An 18088-nucleotide genomic window follows, 5' to 3' on the forward strand; every position below is an offset into this window, starting at 1 on the left:
GCTCAGCTACATTGGAGAGGCTACATATCGGTGTGGCTGACTGTCCTAAAGTCCCAGCCAATAACCAGCACCTACCACCAGATGTGGGTAAATGAGCGTTTAGACGATTTCTGCCCCAGCCATGAGCCACCCCAGCTGTTGCCAAGAGGAACATTGACAAGCCGTCCCCACTGAACTTTGTCTAAATTGCAGATTTGTGAATAAAATAAATGTTTTAAGCCACCAAGTTTTACAGTGGTTATCCAGCAATAGATAACTGGAACAGGCGGTATTAATAGGACTGATAGCACGTTGGAAGTAAGGAGGAATGAATATTTACCAGATTTTCTAGTTTAAGCAAATTAATAAAAAGCAGTATCAGATTGTAGTGTCCTGTTTATCCATTTAAAACAGTAACATAGTGTCAGTTGGGGTTCTGGCCACACAGATTTACTTTAGAGATGAGTGTCCATGAGATTTTTTAAAAACCAAAGCCTGTGATCACTTTGTTTAGATAGCAACATCATGATTGTTCTTAGGAAACTAAAATAATATCAGAGTATAGAAGTTAGAAGATAGGATTGGAAGAGATAAGACAACAATGATTTAGTAGCTGAAAAATGATCTTATCATTTCAGTAACTGGAGGTCACTGTTAATCATCACCTCTTGTTTTACTGATAATGATATTGATGTTCATTATAATTCCCTTTATAAATTTAATGATTCTTCTCTAGGACTTTGACACTTGCGTTACCCTCTTACTGGAAAAACTCTTGTCTTTAATAGCACTCTCTTAGCTAGGCCTTCTCTGGTCATCCTATCTAAAATTGCAAACTCCTTATTCCCACACTCCCTATTTTCTTTACCTGCTTTATTAGTATCTTTTTCTTAGCACTTAATACCATCTAACACTAGTTTTGTTTGTTTTTCTTGATTGTTTTTCTCTCTCCACTAGAATATAATTTCATTGAGAGAGGGATTTTTGTCTTTTTAAATATCACTCCCTATACCCAGTGCTTGGAACAGTGTCGAGCACATAACGGGTGCTCCTAAATATTTTTTGAGTAAATGAAGTTATTTTTGAATAAATAAATAAGGTTGTTTTTTAATTTAAAAAGGAGGATTGAATTGTGTTCTGGTTTCTTTCAATATACAATGTATTTTATAGTGCTCAAGTTTTTGGAACTCAGCAATCCAAATGTGAGATATACATGTATATATGTAACCCAAAACTTCATAACTGGCCCAAATGAGGTCCTGATAGTAATTAAATATTACTGACTTCAGCTTCTCCCACTTACTCTTTTTCATGTCTTTGCCTTAATATTTTATTTGGAAATTTTCAAATATACAAACAAAAAATTCATGAAAGTAGTACAATGAACCCCTGTGACCCATTACTGAACATCAATAATTACCAATGTTTGGTCAATCTTGTTTCATCCATTTCTTCCTCCCACTTTTATCCTGATTAATTTTTTAAAAGATTTTTATTAAAATATAGATAACATATAATATATTAGTTTCAGGAATACATCATAGTTATTTAACTATCGCCCACCTAGTACTATACAGACTTATTACCACATTGATTATATTCCCTATGCTAAAGAAGTGACCGCCATGGTAAGTCCAGCAACCATTTGAAACTGTACCATGCTATCACAATATTATTGACTATATTTCTATGCTGTATATTACAACCCCAAAACTTGTTTTATATCCCAAACTTTGAACCTCTTACTCTTCTTTATCTTCCCCCCCTTTTTAATTTTCCAATTAAAGTTGACATTCAATATTATTTTATATTAGTTTCAGGTGTATAGCATAGTGGTTAGACATTTATATAATTTAGGAAGTGATTCCCCCCGACTAATACCCACCTGGCACTATACATAGTTATTACCATATTATTGATTATATTCCCTATACTTTATATCCTCATGACCATTTTGTAACCACCAATTTGTATTTCTTAATCCCTTCACCTTTTTTACCCTGCCCCCAACCCCCCTCCCATCTAGCACCCCACCCTGATAGATCTAGCACCCATCTGACACCATACACAGTTATTACAATATTATTGGCTATATTCCTTATGCTATGCCCTACATCCCTATGACTGCTGTGTAACAACAAATGTGTACTTCTTAATCTCTTCCACTTTTTCACCTCCCCCAATTGCCCCCCACCCCAATCTGGCAACCATTAAAATAGTCTCTGTATCTATGAGTTTGTTTCTGTTATGTTTGTTTATTTTGTTCTTTAGATTCACTTATAACTGAAATCATATGACATTTGTCTTTCACTGTCTGACGTACTAAAGCATAATATCCTCTAGGTCCATCCATGTTGTCGCAGATGGCAAGATTTTATTTTTTTTTTTACGCCTGAGTAATATTCCATTGTATATACCATGTTTCCCCAAAAATAAGACTTAGCCAGACAATCAGCTCTAATGCGTCTTTTGGAGCAAAAATTAATATAAGACCCAGTCTTATTTTACTATAATATAAGACTGGGTATAATATAATATAATACCAGGTCTTATATTAATTTTTGCTCCAAAAGCCATATTACAGCTGATTGTCCAGCTAGGTCTTATTTCTTATTTTCGGGGAAACACAGTATGTACCATCTCTTCTTTATTCATTCATCCATTCAGAGGTACCCAGGTTGCCTTTATATTTTGGCTATTATAAATAATACAGCGATGAACACATGGATGAGCATGTCCCATCAAAGTAGCATTTAGGGTTTCTTCAAATAAATACCCAGAAGTGGGATTACTAGGTCCTTTTTTGTCTCTTGTTATAGTCTTTGTTTTAAAGTCTATTTTGTCTGGTATAAGTATTGCTACTCCAGCTTTTTTGTTTCTTTCCATTTTCATGAAATATCTTTTTCCATCTGTTTTCTTTCAGTCTGTATCTTTCTTTCTGAAGTGAATCTCTTGTAAGTGGCATATATAAGGGTCTTGTTTTCTTACTGTATAGCCCCCCATGTTTTGATTGGAGCATTTAATTCATTTCCATTGACAGTAATTGTGTAATTATTGCCATTCTATTCATAGTTTTGATTTTTTTTTTCATCTTAAAGAAGCCCCTCTAAGATTCCTTGTAATACTGGCTTGGTGGTGATGGAACTCCTTTAGCTTTTTCTTGCCTTGGGAGCTCTTTATCTGTCCTTCGATTGTAACTGATAGCTTTGCTGGGTAGAGTAATCTTGGTTATAGGTCCTTGCTTTTTATTATTTTGAATATTTCCTGTCAATCTCTTCTGGCCTGTAAAGTTTCTGTTGAGAAATCAGCTGATACTCTTATGGGAGCTCCCTTGTAGGTAACTAATTTCTTTTCTCTTGCTGCTTTTAAGATTCTCTCTTTGTTTTTAAGCTTAGGCATTTTAATTATGATGTGTCTTGGTGTTGGCCTGTTTGGGTTCATCTTGTTTGGGACTCTGTGCTTCCTGGGCTTATATATCTATTTCCTTCACCAGGTTAGGTAAGCTTTCTGTCATTATTTCTTCAAATAGCTTTTCAGTTCCTTTCTGTCTCTCTTCTCCTTCTGGTACATGTATAATGTGAATGTTGGTATGCTTGAGGTTGTCCCAGAGGCCCCTTAAACTCGCCTTAATTTTTTCTTTTTGCTCTTCTGATTGGGTATTTTCTGCTACCTTATCTTCTAAATCACTGATTTGATGCTCTGCTCTATCTAACTCTTGGTTCCCTGTAATGTGTTCTTCATTTCTGTAATTGTATTCTTCATTTCTAACTGGTTCTTAATTGTTTCTGTCACCATTTTTATGTTTCCTCTCTCTTTGTTGAAGTTCTCCCTGAGATCACTGAGCACCCTTATAACAAGTGTTTGGAGCTCTGTGCCTGATAGATTACTTGTCTCCATTTTGTTTAGTACTTTTTCTGGAGCTTTGTTCTGTTCTTTTATTTGGGATATGTTTCTTTGTCTCCCCATTTTGGCTGCCTCCCTGTGTTTGCTTATGTATATTAGGTAGGACTGCTATGTCTCCCGGTCTTAGTACAGTAGTCTTATGTAGTAGGTGTGCTGTGGGGCTCAGTAGCGCAATCAACTGGTCTCTTGAGCACTGCACTCCAGGTGTGTCCCTTGTGTGGGTTGTGTGTGCCCTCCTCTTGTAGTTGAGCCTTGCTTGCTATTTGCACATTAGTGAGAGGGATTGACCCTCTGGCTCATTGGTTGTGAGTACTAGCCTTGACTACAGTGGAGGAGTTGTGCAGGGGCTGACCCTACAGACCAGGATCTGCCTCAGTAGGGCTCTGGTGCCTAGCCAATCTGCCCCTTGGGTGTGTTATCATTGGAGGTGGCTGAGTGGTGCTCCAACTCGTTTGGAAGCTGGCTACTGGGGTACCAGCTGCAGGTCAAGTTCAGCCAAAGCCTGTGCCCCAGCAGGAGCCACAAAGAAATCCGCAAATGGTCACTGCCCCTGCTGTGCTTGGAAGTGTCTTGAAAGACCAAGGGGTGAACCAAGGCTGGCTTAGGGCTGCTCATCCAGTGGTACAGGACACGCTCAAGCCAGATGCTGCTTCATCTGGGTTCTGCGAAACTTTGAGAGGCCCTAGGAAAGTCTTCAGCATGAGTTGAGACAGTGTTTTGTATGAAAAAGCCACTGGAAAAGGCTTGGGTGTGCCCAAAAGTTGGGTGGGGTAGGGTTTCAAAGCACCATGGCATGGCAAATGAAATGGGGTTCGCCTGCTTGATGGGGACTCACAGATGGTGGTTCCCTGCTTTGCAAACCGGAAGGGGAGCAAAGAAACAATAGCTTCTGCCAGCTCCTCCATCTGGGAGAAAGCTGCCCTTCTTGCCCCTGTCCTAAATCCAGACAACTCAGTTCCACACCATATGGCCCTGCTGCCTCTCCAGCTGCTGCTCCAGTGCTGGAGCTCAGAGCCAGTGGTTCCATCAATGAGCAAGTCCATGCCTGGTCCATTTAAGAGGAGCACCGGGGAGTGCAGCAGACCTCTGTCTCAGTCACAATCTTCGCTGTTTTTCACAGTCAGAAATTATGGGGATTTCCCCCAGCACTGGAACCTTGGGCTGGGGAGGGGCTGGGACCCTGTACTCTTCTGGGGACACCTCTGCTGCCGAGATACCCCTTCTGATTTTTAATGGTCCAACGCGGTTATGGGACCAGCCAGTCCTGCATCTCTGCCCATCCTACGACTCTCGAGGTGGCTTTTTCTCCATGTCCTTAGTTGTAGGGCTTCAGTTGAATGAGATTTCAGGCGATTCTCAATGATGTTTTTTTGCAGTTTAGTTATAATTTTGATGTGGTTGTGAAAGAAGGTAAGCACAGTGTTTACCTACTGTGCCATCTTGACTGGAAATCTCTCTCCCCTGATTATTAAAAAAAAAAAAAAAGACATCATGACATTTCACCTGAAAATCTCAGATGCGTTTCTAAATATTAAATATTAAGTATAATTTTAAAAAACAACAACACTACCACTATGCCATTAGTACACATAGCATAATTAGAAATTCCTATTACATAACCTAGTTTATGATCAGATTTCCCCAATTGACTCTGTGACATTTTTGTTCAATTCAGGATCCAAACAAGGTCCACACACTAAATTTGCTATTATTTCTATTACGTCTCATTTATTTCATAACTGCTTCCCCTCATTTTTATTAATGCCGTTTAATAAAATGCCATTTGTTAGTTGAATGTGTCATTTGCTATATATATCCTGTGTTCCAGATTTGGCTGATAGCTTCCCTGATAAGAATTTAGTTTGTTCTCTAGTCCTTATACCTTCTATAAATGGTAGTTATATCCACGATTAGATTCAGATTCAACTTCCAGTGCAAGAATATTTCATAGGTGGTGCTGTGTACTTTTTATTGCATCACATCATGAGACTTATATTGTGATTGTCTCAATTTAAATGTTGCTAAAATTGATTAGTGGGTTATTAGCCTGATTTCTTATTTATAAAGTTGCTCATTCAACCTCTCACCTAATACTTGTAGTATCCAATTATGATCTTTGAGTAAATCCATTATTTCATTAGGATTTGCAAAAATGGTGATTTTTCTCAATCTGTTTTTCCTCCTTATTTATTAGCTTCAATTTTTTTTTTAACAACTTCTTTGAATGATTAGATTATCCTAAAATGCACTGTGGATTAAAAAAATGGCGGTGTGAGGTGAGCCTCTGTAAAGCTCCCCTGGAATTTACAAAGAATCGAACAACAAAAACTCCACAAAGGACTCCCTGCACAGCAGACAGGCAAGACGAAGAGACCACTACCGACTGAAATCACCTACAGGTGGGAGATTCGCGCGAGTGGAGGGAGGAGGAAAGGGAGAAGTACGCGGAGACGGAGCCGCGCGGGCACAAGACGCAGACCCAGCTCAGTGCGCCGAGCTCGCTGCTTCCTGAAACTGCTGCAGCTGCGAGTGAGGGAAGAACTCGGACTGCTAGGGCTCCGCCAGGGCTCCACAGGGCTGAGGGGACAGCATATAACACGGCTGAACCCAACGCTCACGGCAGAGACCTCAGAGAAAAGACTGAGGAAAAAAGGCGGTTTAAGCCCACACTGCCGAGCAGAGAACGGAGCCTTAGGCACTGAGACTAGCTGCCCCCCCCTCCCCTCCCAGAGCTCACCCCGCCCCCACCTGCCCGGTTCTAGAAGCGAAACAGTAGCAGTGTCAGATCAAAACAACAGAAAATTTGCTGTTTTGAGAACTGTGGGCCGCAAACACAAATTCACAGCTCAACTAGTTCCAGCAAAGGGGAGAGAGCTGTGGAAGCAGGACCGGCTATGGTGGTGGTCGACGCCATTGCTCTGGGCCACCTCTCACAACTCACCCCGCCCCTGACCCCACCTATCTGGGCGGATCCCTGCAGGAGTAAACAGAACTGCTGAAATATACGGGCTCTGAATCAGCAGCTGGAAGAGCTTTGGAACAGCAAAAGCTCTCTGCATACCCACCGGGACTGCGCCCTGTGACCTAGACGAACTATTAACAGGAGAAGCCCGTCTCCCAGGTAATCCCCCCATTGTGTGAGAAGTTGGAATAGTGCAGAGAAAACATAGCACTACCGTGTGGGAGAAGAAAAATAAGTTGCAGTTGGAGAAATAATAAAACATTCTACCAACAAGTACTGGCAAACAAAAGACAGACCGCTTTCTATCAACCTGTTGCAGAAGTCACTCCTGTAGATGTCTAGGAAGAGAAATAGTAAACCAGTAATCGCCATGAATAACCAAGGCAACAAGATAGCTCAGAAAGAAAGTGAAAAATCTCCAGAGAAGGCACTTAAAGATACAGAAATATGTGACTTAAATGACAGAGAATTCAAGATTGCAGTTCTGAAAAAACTCAACGAGATACAAGAAAACACAGATAGGCAGTTAAATGAACTCAGAAACTCAATCAAAGAACAGCATGAGCATTTTACGAAAGAGATTGAAATCTTAAAAAGAACCAAATAGAATTTCTGGAGATTAAGAACTCAATAGAAGAAATTAAGAATGAAATAACCAGCTTAGGTAGTAGAGTTGACCAGATGGAGGAAAGAATCAGTGACATCGAAGATAGAAACCTGGAAATGACACAAATAGAAGAAGAAAGAGACTTGAGACTTAAAAGAAATGAAAGAACTCTACAAGAACTTTCTGACTCCATCAGAAAGAGCAATATAAGAATAATGGGCATACCAGAAGGAGAAGAAAGAGAGAAGGAACAGAGAATATATTCAAACAAATTGTCGATGAGAACTTCCCAAATTTGTGGACAGAACTGGACCCTCGAATCCAAGAAGCAAATAGAACACCTAGTTACCTCAATCCCAACAGGCCTTCTCCAAGGCACATTGTATTGAAGCTGTCTAAAATCAACGACAAAGAAAGAATCCTCAAGGCAGCCAGGGAAAAGAAGACGGTAACTTACAAAGGAAAGCCCATTAGATTATCATCAGATTTTTCAGCAGAAACTCTACAAGCCAGGAGGAAGTGGAACCAAATATTCAAACTATTGAAAGAGAGAAACCATGAGCCAAGAATAATATATCCAGCAAAGATATCCTTTAGATATGAAGGAGGAATAAAGACCTTTCCAGACATACAGAAGCTGAGGGAATTTTCTAATACACGACCTGCACTACAAGAAATACTAAAGGAGGCTATTCAACCACCATCAACAGGGACAATTTGTGGCAACCACAACTCAAAAAGGGGGAGAGTAAAGGCCTGAACCGGAATATGGGAATGGAGAAAGTAAGCGTGCTGAAGAAAATGGAATACTCTAAATATCAAACTTTCTTTTACATAAACTTAAGGGTAACCACTCAAAATAAATCCAGAATTGAAATATATACTGAAATAAAAGAAGAAACAGAGGAAAAATCATAGAATACCACCACACAGAAATAATAGACAACAACAAAAAGGCAAAGAAACAATGGAGACACAGCCTTAGCAGAAAACTAAAGATAGAATGACAGGAAATCCTCACATATCAATAATCACCCTAAATGTAAATGGACTGAACTCACCAATAAAAAGGCACAGAGTAGCAGATTGGATCAAAAAACTAAACCCAACCATATGCTGTCTCCAAGAGACACATCTCAGCTACAAGGACAAGCATAGACTCAAAGTGAAAGGGTGGAAATTGACACTCCAAGCAAATGGTACCCAGAGAAAATCAGGTGTAGCCATAATGATATCAGATGAAACAGACTTCAAGGTGAAAAAGATAACAAGAGACAAAGATGGACATTTCATAATGGTGAAGGGCACTGTACAACAAGAAGACATAACAGTCATCAATATTTATGCCCCCAATCAGGGAGCACCAAAATACACCAAGCAACTACTAACAGAACTAAAGGGAGAAATTGACCAAAACACAATTATACTAGGGGACTTAAATACATCATTGACAGCTATGGATAGATCATCCAAACAGAAAATAAATAACGAAATAGTAGCCCTAAATGACACATTAGATGAAATGGACATAATTGACATTTATAGAGCACTTCATCCTAAAACATCAGACTATACATTCTTTTCTAGTGTACATGGAACATTCTCAAGGATAGACCATATATTGGGACATAAAATCAGTCTCAACAAATTTAAGAAGATTGAAATCATACCATGCATATTCTCTGATCACAAGGCTTTGAAATTGGATATCAACTGTAAAAAGAAAGCGGAAAAACACAAATACATGGAGATTAAACAACATACTTTTAAAGAAGGACTGGGTCAAAGAAGAAATTAGAGGAGAGATCAAAAGATACATAGAAACAAATGACAATGAAAATACATCCTACCAAAATTTTTGGGATGCAGCGAAAGCAGTTTTAAGAGGGAAATTTATCTCATTACAGGCCTATCTCAAGAAACAAGAAAACTCCCAAATAAATAACCTCATGTTACACCTTAAAGAACTAGAAAAAGAAGAACAAGTAAAACCCAAGGTCAGCAGAAGAAAGGAAATAACAAAAATTAGAGCAGAACTAAATGAAATAGAGAACAAAAAGACAATAGAAAAAATTAATGTGACAAAGAGCTGGTTCTTTGAAAAGATTAACAAAATTGACAAACCCTTGGCTAGACTTACTAAGATAAAAGAGAGAAGACACTGATTAACAAAATCAGAAACGTAAAAGGGAAGTTATCACGGACACCACAGAAATACAAAGGATCATCCAAGAATACTATGAAGGACTATATGCCACCAAATTCAACAACCTAGAAGAAATGGACAAGTTCTTAGAAACATATAGCCTTCCAAGGCTGAACCATGAAGAACTGGAAAATCTAAACAGACCGATCACCAGTAACTAAATTGAATCAGTCATCCAAAACCTTCCCAAAAGCAAAAGTCCGGGACCAGATGGCTTCACTAGTGAATTCTACCAAACCTTCAAAGAGGATCTAATACCAATTCTGCACAAACTCTTCCAAAAATTGAAGAAGAGACAGTACTCCCTAACTCATTTTATGAGGCCAACATTACCCTGATACCAAAACCTGGTAAGGACAGCACAAAAAAGAAAACTACAGACCAATATCTCTGATGAATACCGATGCAAAAATCCTAAATAAAATTCTAGCAAATCGAATACAACAATGCATTAAAAGATTATTCATCACGACCAAGTGGGGTTCATCCCGGGGCACAAGGATGGTTCAACATACGCAAATCCATCAATGTGATACATCACATAAACAAAATAAAGGACAAAAATCATATGATTATATCAATTGATGCAGAAATAGCATTTGACAAGATACAACATCCATTTATGATTAAAACACTTAATAAAATGGGTATAGAAGAAAAATACCTTAACATAATAAAGGCCATATATGACAAGCCCTCTGCTAATCTCATAATTAATGGAGAAAAACTGAAGCCCTTTGCTCTACGTTCTGGAACACGACAGGGCTGTCCCCTATCACCTCTGCTTTTCAACATCGTGTTGGAAGTCCTTGCCAGAGCAATCAGGCAAGAGAAAGAAATAAAAGGCATCCAAATTGGGAATGAAGAAGTTAAATTATCACTCTTTGCAGATGACATGATGCTATATATAGAAAACACTAAAGACTCCACCAAAAAGCTATTAGAAACAATCAACGAATACAGTAAAGTTGCCGGCTACAAAATCAACGCACAAAAGTCCATTGCCTTCCTATATACTAACAATGAAATCTCAGAAAAAGAAATACAAAAAACAATTCCTTTTGCAATTGCAGCAAAAAGAATAAAATACCTAGGAATAAACTTAACCAAGGATGTGAAAGACCTATATGCTGAAAACTATAAGACATTTTTGAAAGAAATTGAAGAAGACACAAAGAAATGGAAAGACATTCCGTGCTCATGGATTGGAAGAATCAACATAGTTAAAATGGCCATATTACCCAAAGCAATATACAGATTCAATGCAATCCCCATCAAAATCCCAATGGCATATTTTAAAGAAATAGAACAAAAATCATCAGATTTGTTTGGAACCACAAAAGACCCGAATAGCCAAAGCAATCTTAAGAAAAAGAACAATAATGGAGGTATCACACTTCCTGACTTTGGCTTGTACTACAGGGCTACAATAATCAAAACAGCATGGTATTGGCAGAAAAACAGACACATAGACCAATGGAATAGAATTGAGAACCCAGAAATAAAACCACATAAATATGGACAGATAATTTTTGACAAAGAAGCTAAAACATACAATGGAGCAAAGACAGCCTCTTCAATAAATGGTGCTGGGAGAATTGGATAGCCACGTGCAAAAGAATGAAACTGGACTGCTATTTGTCACCATGTACCAAAGTTAATTCAAAATGGATCAAAGACTTAAGCATAAGACCTGACACAATAAACTGCATAGAAGAAAACATAGGTACTAAACTTATGGACCTTGGGTTCAAAGAGCATTTTATGAACTTGACTCCAAAGGCAATGGAAGTAAAAGCTAAAATAAACGAATGGGACTATATGAAACTTAAAAGCTTCTGCACAGCAAAAGAAACCATTGACAAAATAAAGAGGCCACCAACTGAATGGGAGAAGATTTTTGCAAACAGTGCCTCCGATAAGGGGCTAGTATCCAGAATATACAAGGAACTCATGCAACTCAACAACAAAAAAACAAACAACCCAATTGAAAAATGGGCAGAGGACTTGAAGAGACATTTCTCCAAAGAGGACATACAAATGGCAAATAGACATATGAAAAAATGCTCAACATCACTAATCATCAGAGAAATGCAAATCAAAACCACAATGAGATATCACCTCACCCCAGTCAGAATGGCTATCATCAACAAGACAAATAGTAACAAATGTTGGAGAGGCTGTGGAGAAAAAGGAACCCTCATACACTGTTGGTGGGAATGCAGACTGGTGCAGCCGTTATGGAAGGCAGTGTGGAGGTTCCTCAAAGAATTACGAATAGAATTGCCATATGACCCAGGAATCCCTCTCCTGGGTATCAACCAAAAAATCTGAAAACATTTAGAGATAAAGACACGTGTGCTCCAATGTTCATTGCAGCTTTGTTTACGGTGGCCAAGACATGGAAACAACCAAAATGTCCTTCGATAGATGAATGGATAAAGAAGTTGTGGTATATACACACAGTGGAATACTATTCGGCGGTAAGAAAAGATGAAATAGGACCATTTGGGACAACATGGATGGATCTTGAGATTATAATGCTAAGTGAAATAAGTTTGAAAAAGTAGACAACCATATGATTTCACTGATATGTGGCATATAAACCAAAACCAACAAAAGAACAAGACAAACAAATAAGAAACAAAAACTCATAGACACAGACAATACTTTAGTGGTTACCAGAGGGTAAGGGCGGAGAGGGGTGGTAGATGAGAGTAAAGAGGATCAAATATATGGTGATGGAAGGAGAACTGACTCTGGGTGATCAACACACAATGGGATTTATAGATGATGTAATACAGAATTGTACACCTGAAATCTATGTAATTTTACTAACAATTGTCACCCCAATAAATTTAATAAAATAAAAATTAAAAATAAATAAATGCACTGTGTACTGGAAAAGCAGAATAAATGCTTCATTTTCTTCCTTTTTTCCCCCCTTCTGCCTCACTCCTCCCTCCCAACCCCCACTTTGGTTCAAGCCATTGTTTCTCAGTCTAGTTGTGTAGGACACAGCTCCGTGGTCCATGCTGGTGTTATGAGCCTTGTGCTTCCCCCCCCCCCCCCGCCCTGGCTGAGGCAGAGTTGGTTGCTGATCATCAGCCAGCCACGGCCACTCATGCTGGCCGCTGGCTGCTGGCTCACGGCAGCACACAGCAGCACATGGCAGTACACAGCAGCCTGCGGCAGCACTCAGTAGCCCACGGCAGGTCACGCCAATTCTGGCTGCTCACGGCAGCCCAGCTCCAGAGAGAGCGGTTGTTGACAATCTTAGCTGTAGAGGGTGCAGCTCACTGGCCCATGTGGGAATCAAACCCGTGACTTTGGCGTTAGGAACACAGCACTCCAACCACCTGAGCCACAGGCCAGCCCCTCATTTTCTTCCTTTATCAATGTTCAGACTTATCAGTTGGTTCACTAGCAAGTTCCAATATAATCAGTGAGTTTGTTTTATTTTTAAAGTACCAATATGAAATCTTAGATTTTAATACATTTTGATGTATTTCATTCCATTCTAGATTATTCTTTCTAATCCTCAAATTTTCCCATGTCGGAGCTGTGGGAGTCCTTAGAAGTTGCTTTCTGAGTCCTTTTGATGTGATCTCATTGGTCTTAGATAACTTCCAAGTCTCTGGCATAAGGTATCCCAGGCTCATTTTGAACGTTTCCTGCCCCTAACCTGGAATAAGCTATTTCCCCTCCATACTTTTTGCTCAGGAAACTATCTGATGACTCCCACCTTCAACCTGGTAGATCTCAGAATGTTTTTGTTTCCATGACACACCAATTCTGCAACTAGAGGTTCTAAAGATGCATAATAAGGAACTTAATGATTATATTCTCCCTTTTCTATTTCTCTCCCAAGCCCATGGCTGAAAGGTTGTTAGTAAGAGCATTGAAAGGTGGTAAAAGCACTAAGATCCTTACCTTGAATGGGAAGAAGATAACAAAGATGCCTTCAACATTAGAAAAACTGCCTGGACTGAAGACTCTAGACCTTCAAAATAACCTAATCCCCAAAGTGAGCCCAGAGATAAGCACCTTGACCCAGGTGAGATATAGCATATCTTTCTAGATTGAGGATGGAAAGTAGGAAAGAAAAGAGGTGAGAGAACAATAAGTCTTCGATCTCTGGAGATTTATAATAACCTTCTGGAGACTTACTGTATAGAGAGGCATCAGGAGGCTTTCCCCTTAGGGAATTACAAATGGTAGGGGAAGAAGATGTTTTAACTTATTCATGTGCTCTTTGGCCCACACCTGGAATCAGAGGATTAGGACTGTGCCATTCTCATCTTTCTGATCGCTGCCATCTGGAAAAGGTTGGGAGCCTGGATCTGCTTGTCTACCTTGAAGACTCCATCTGGAAGTGGGTTTGAGGATCCCTGAGATACTGTTCACCCTGGGGACTATCCTGAAGCTTTTGCATATGGAGTGAAGAAACCTTGTGGCTATAGGAAGGGGGGTCCATTTCAATTTCCTAGAGTAGGTTAAACTTTGAAATGGAATGTTGTCAGGGAATGGGAAGGAGGAGACATTCATTTATTCTGAATTAGTCTTTATTATATATTTTTTATTTGTATTAGTTTCAGGTGTACAAAAAAATTAATAGTTAGACATTTACACCCCTCACAAAGTGATGACACCCCCACCCCCCCGTGGCTATACACTATATATAGTTATAGTTATAGTTATAGTTGACATTCAATATGATTCAGCTTCAGCTTCAGGTGTTTATAAGAAAGTTGGTATTTTAAATAAAGAATACCTTTCTTAAAGTGCAACAGTTGACATGAATGAATCCCAGATGCTTCTGTTAAACATTTCTGCCAAACAATGTGAAACTCCAGCTACTAAAAGTCTTGAGGTTGGGAGAAGGCAAGGAATATTAACTTGGAATTTTTCTTTTGTTCACTTGCAAACTGTCATTATCATGGAAAGAACCTATAACCTCGTAAGTCATTGTAGTTCATTGGTTTTGAGTACAGTGTTACAAAGGACAAAACCAAACAAAACAAACTTTATTTTGTTATGTTCACCTACCTCATTTCCTTTTCGGTTTATAAAATTATTTGATATTGTAATCTGTGTGGCCAAGTTTTTGCAAGAAATAAGGTTCTACTAAAAAACACCCCCTTTAATAGTACCTTCTAAAAATGCATTTGTAGTTTCAGAACGACAAGGATTTCGACTTTTCTAATAGGAGAGAAGAGTTTCCATGAAAAAGAATTTAGGATTTCATTGAGCCATGGAACAATTCTCTTGTGCTTGAACTTTTTTCCGTTAAAGTAACACAGTGCATTGTTTTAAGAAAATAAAATACTCTAAAAGGTTTATAATGAAAAGCAACTGTCTTCTGTCCCATTTGCTCTCACTCTCAATCCTGATCTCGATATACGAAGTGTGACAAGGTTGTGAACTTGTTGCAACGATGTTGGTAACCTTTTTTTGATATCAGAAGCGTTGTTTATTATGAATTTGTACCAACTGGACAAACAGTTCACCAAGTTTACTATTTGGAAGTGCTGAAAAGGCTGCGTGGAAAAGATACATGGAAATCACCTGAACTTTCCACCAACAATTCATGGCTCTTGCATCACGACAAGGCATCAGCTCACATGGCACTTTCTGTGAGGGAGTTTTTAGCCAGTAAACAAATAACTGTATTGGAACACCCGCCCTGCTCACCTGATCTGGCCCCAATGACTTATTCCTTTATCTGAAGATACAGGTAATATTGACAGGAAGACATTTTGATGACATTCAGGACATCAAGGGTAATACAACGACAGCTCTGAAAGAGTTCCAAATTTGCTTTGAAGGGTGGAATAGGCACTGGCGTTGCTGCATAGCTTCCCAAGGGGAGTACTTTGAAGGTGACCTTAGTGCTATTCAGCAGTGAGGTATGTAGCACTTTTTCTAGGATGACTTTGTGAACTTAGTTGTCTAACCTTTGTGTAATCACTTTTAACTCATCTTTTTTTTCTTGATTTATCCATTTTAGACATCACTCTTCTTTATCTTCCAAACATAATTATTAATACGTTTAGTTTCTCCATAGCTATCTTTTAAACTTAATGTTATTCCACCTGTATTTATTCTTTCATCAATTACAGTCTGTTTTTAACTCCCAATTTGTAAGATTATGTGAGCATCGGTAACTCACTTTCAGCCGTACTTCACCTCTTCTACTTCATTAATTCTAAACTTACTTTTACGAGATGTATAATATTTACATATTCAGTTATAACCATGATTCAATCGTTTTTTTAATTAAAGTTTATTGGGGTGACAATTGTTAGTAAAATTACATAGATTTCAGGTGTACAATTCTGTATTGCATCCTCTATAAATCCCATTGTGTGTTCACCACCCAGAGTCAGTTCTCCTTCCATCACCATATATTTGATCCTCTTTACTCTCATCTACCACCCCTCTCCCCCCTTACTCTCTGGTAACCACTAAAGTATTGTCTGTGTCTATGAGTTTTTGTTTCTTATTTGTTTGTCTTGTTCTTTTGTTGGTTTTGGTTTATATGCCACATATCAGTGAAATCATATGGTTGTCTACTTTTTCAAACTTATTTCACTTAGCATTATAATCTCAAGATCCATCCATGTTGTCCCAAATGGTCCTATTTCATCTTTTCTTACCGCCGAATAGTATTCCACTGTGTGTATATACCACAACTGTGGCGGGCCAGCCGCCACAAGTCGATCAGAACCTAAATGGGGGAGTGGCAATGAAATAAAAGACACTCATACAAATGCTAATGCGGCCGGTCTTCAGTGATGCTGAAGCCCTGAGTTTATTTTCCTTCACCAATTTATACAGTTTGAGTACGTGCAACTTAACAATCACAAAAATGCATTACCTCACTGAATGTAAATCTTTAACCTTTTTTCACAGAAACTACAAAATCACTGAAACTCCCAAAAGTAATTATCCCATGACAGAATCTACCAATTATCCTGATAGGCATCAGTCTTCTGTGTCCGGGAACTGGCCATTCCCACCTCATACCTTAGCAGCTTGTAAGCACCCCCCAGGTGCAGGCAGAGATAATGCCTCAGGAGAGGAAACAGGTTAAGCATAAACCAAGCCATTCTGTAAGGCTCAGAGTTAGCTGTAACCATGGCTCCCCACACACAACTTCTTTATCCATTCATCTGTCGAAGGACATTTTGGTTGTTTGCATGTCTAGGCCACTGTAAATAAAGCTGCAGTGAATATTGGGGTACACTTGTCTTTATGGATAAATGTTTTCAGATTTTTGGGGTAGATATCCAGGAGAGGGATTGCTGGGTCATATGGTAATTCTACTCTTTAATTTTTTGAGGGACCTCCACACTGCCTTCCATAGTGGCTACACTAGTCTGCATTCCCACCAACAGTGTATGAAGGTCCCTTTTTCTTCACAGCCTCTCCAACACTTGTTACCATTTGTCTTCTTGATGATAGCCATTCTAATTGGGGTGAGGTGATATTTCATTGCGGTTTTTATTTGCGTTTCTCTGATAATTAGTGATGTTGAGCATTTTTTCATGTCTATTTGCCATTTGTATGTCCTCTTTGGAGAACATTTCAAGTACTCTGCCCATTTTTCAATTGGGCTGTTTGTTTTTGGTTGTTGAGTTCTATGAGTTCCTTATATATTTTGGATATTAGCCCCTTATCGGAGGCACATTTTGTAAAAATCTTCTCCCATTCAGTTGGTTATCTCTTTATTTTGCCGATGGTTTCTTTTGCTGTGCAGAAGCTTTTAAGTTTGATATAGTCCCATTCATTGATTTTAGCTTTTACTTCCCTTGCCTTTGGAATCAAATTCATAAAATGCTCTTTGAAACCAAGGTCCACAAGTTTAGTACGTATGTTTTCTTCTATGCAGTTTATTGTTTCAGGTCTTATGCTTAAGTCTTTGATCCATTTTGAATTAATTTTGGTACATGGTGACAGATAGCAGTCCAGTTTCATTCTTTTGCACGTGGCTTTCCTATTCTCCCAGCACCATTTATTGAAAAGGCTGTCTTTTCTCCATTGTATGTTTTTGTCTTCTTTGTCGAAAATTATCTGTCCCTATTTACGTGGGTTTATTTCTGGGTTTTCAATGCTATTCCATTGGTCTATGTGTCTGTTTTTCTGCGAATACCATACAGTTTTGATTATTGTTGCCTTGTAGTACAAGCTGAAGTCAGGGAGTGTGATACCTCCAGTATTGTTCTTTTTTCTTAGGATTGCTTTGGCTATTTGGGGTCTTTTGTGATTCCATGCAAATCTGATGTTTTTTGATCTCTTTCTTTAAAAATGCCTTTGCGATTTTGATGGGTATTGCATTCAATCCATATATTGCTTTGGTAATATGGCCATTTTAACTGTGTTGATTCTTCCATCCGTGAACATGGAATGTCTTTCCATTTCTTTGTGT

At 38.8% G+C, this 18088-nt stretch overlaps 1 protein-coding gene across 1 annotated transcript in view; it reads left to right on the top strand.

Annotated features, from left to right (window-relative positions):
* Window positions 1–13343: 13343 nt before the first annotated feature.
* LRRC69 (leucine rich repeat containing 69) overlaps window positions 13344–18088 on the top strand; it is a 123090-nt gene continuing 118345 nt past the window's right edge. Inside the window, exon 1 of the mRNA XM_074319070.1 lies at window positions 13344–13714. Coding sequence (XP_074175171.1) covers window positions 13493–13714 — 222 coding nt within the window. The 5' untranslated portion in view covers window positions 13344–13492. The remainder of the gene's footprint in view (window positions 13715–18088) is intronic.

Source organism: Rhinolophus sinicus, linkage group LG14, assembly GCF_036562045.2.
Source record: "Rhinolophus sinicus isolate RSC01 linkage group LG14, ASM3656204v1, whole genome shotgun sequence".
In the NCBI taxonomy this organism is placed as follows: domain Eukaryota; kingdom Metazoa; phylum Chordata; class Mammalia; order Chiroptera; family Rhinolophidae; genus Rhinolophus; species Rhinolophus sinicus.